Source organism: Nilaparvata lugens, unplaced genomic scaffold (assembly GCF_014356525.2).
Source record: "Nilaparvata lugens isolate BPH unplaced genomic scaffold, ASM1435652v1 scaffold6320, whole genome shotgun sequence".
NCBI classification, from domain to species: Eukaryota; Metazoa; Arthropoda; class Insecta; order Hemiptera; family Delphacidae; genus Nilaparvata; species Nilaparvata lugens.
In genome coordinates this window covers 9394-11230 of record NW_024092078.1, presented here as the reverse complement: position 1 = coordinate 11230, position 1837 = coordinate 9394, and the positions used below count along the sequence as shown (strand labels likewise).

Sequence of the window (1837 nt, the reverse complement as noted above, 5' to 3'; positions counted from 1 at the left end):
GTTTTTTATGTGGAATAGATTTCATCTTTGTAGAATTCTCTATATGACACCTAAGTCTCTCCACAAACAATTCCGTCAATGAATCAATACCGACGTCATCATTAGAGTACAAGAACCCCCAGTCCTCGTCTTCGATGCGTTTAGTCAGTAGTGCATAGTCAATTATAGGAAAGCTACTTTTTTGTTTCGCCTGTCTGTTATTTGATAGATGGATGTGTAAAGTAGTCGAAAAGTGATCTGTAATTGATGTTTTTATTACATTACCAAAAGATTGTTCATTTATATCATTATTATTAGTCTTGAGAAAAATATGATCAATACAAGTTTGTGTAGTTTCTGTTACTCTCGTCAAAGAATTAATAAAGGATTCAAAACCATTTTTATTTAGTATATGAATATATTCACTTGTTATATTGTTATTTGCATTCAAGTCAATGTTCATATCTCCAACAAAGACACAATTATTCTTATCTTGAATTGATTGGAGGCTATTCTCAATACTGTCTAGGAATGTAGCAACATTACCACTAGGGGAGCGATAAACTGCAATTATCAGTAATTTGATATTGCCTATCTCTACATTCAAACTTAACGAGTTAGCCTCTTGTATATCTATTGAATAAATCTCAAACATGACCTCCTCCTTAACAAATATACAAATGCCATCACACTTATTTAACCTGGAGCATTTGTTTAATGTTCTATAACCCTTTATTTTATATTCAAATAGAGATTCTTCACATATCCACGTCTCAGTCAAGATAATTATATCAAAATCAAATTTTAAATCATTCAAAAATACTACCAGTTCGTCAAAATTTTTGGAAATACTTCTTATATTCATATGAAATATATTTATAATATTCAATTGATTTCTAGCTGATGGTGAGTAATCTATGTAGTTTTCTATTTCATTAGTTAACTTTATTTCCTTATCTAGTAAATTATATATTTCTTCTATTGCTGACATAAAAATATGAAAGTCTATTGGCAATTAACTGACATCAAAGCATGTGTGCTGTATTACTTACGTTCATTATTGTTTTTTACCGACGAGTTCGATCTACTAGCACACTTTAGACTGTCTAGATCAGCGTGACTTACCAGTCTGATTGGTCTTGAGTCTTCTTGCTTACGTAAATATATTTTCCCATTCATGACCCACGTATATCTATATCCGTTCTCCTTGGCAAAGTGTTTCGCTTCCATCAGAAGACCACGATAGTATGCTGATAAATTTTCATTGATGTATACTGGCCCATCTTGAAGATTCTTATTGACTGCTGTAGTTCTCAGTTGTCCTGGTGGTTGCATTTTTCTCAGATCCTTCTGTACTTGCTTATATCTAGAAAACCAGTTATTTTTCTCACTTCTGTTATTGAATCTTATTAGTATTGGTGGAATAGTCTTTTTGTTATTTGTTGGAACTCTATGAGCTACATCGATCTTAGAAACATCATTTTCGAAATTGAGTGCTTTTGACAAGTCCTCAATAATTCCGTAGACATCTTCATTAGGTGTTTGTGGTATACCATGGATCTCCAGGTTGTTGCTCCTACTATACTGTTGTAGCTCGACGATTTGCACCTCCATTTCATGCACCCTTCTAGCTAATTTTTCGTTTTCTTTTTTCATTTCACCATGCTCCGCTTTGAAGTTATCTATTAACAAATTGTAATCGTCTATTTTAGCTGAGAACAATTCCACTGAATGTCGCAGTTCGGATACAGTATCGTTAGTTTTTTTCAATTCTTCTCTAAATCCGTCAAGTTCCGTGGATATTATAGATTTTATTTCCTTTAATATTTCTTGTTTGCACTCTTTAGTTAGGTCCATA

The 1837-nt window shown here is 32.6% G+C and overlaps 1 protein-coding gene across 1 annotated transcript; it reads right to left on the bottom strand.

Moving 5' to 3' along the window:
* Positions 1 to 1104: 1104 nt before the first annotated feature.
* LOC111060543 lies at positions 1105 to 1635 on the bottom strand (the record flags this gene model as incomplete). The annotated part of the gene is made up of 1 exon (XM_022348213.2): positions 1105 to 1635. A coding segment is annotated over exon 1 (531 nt), but the record flags the coding sequence as incomplete, so codon positions are not given.
* Between the last annotated feature and the right edge of the window lie 202 nt (positions 1636 to 1837).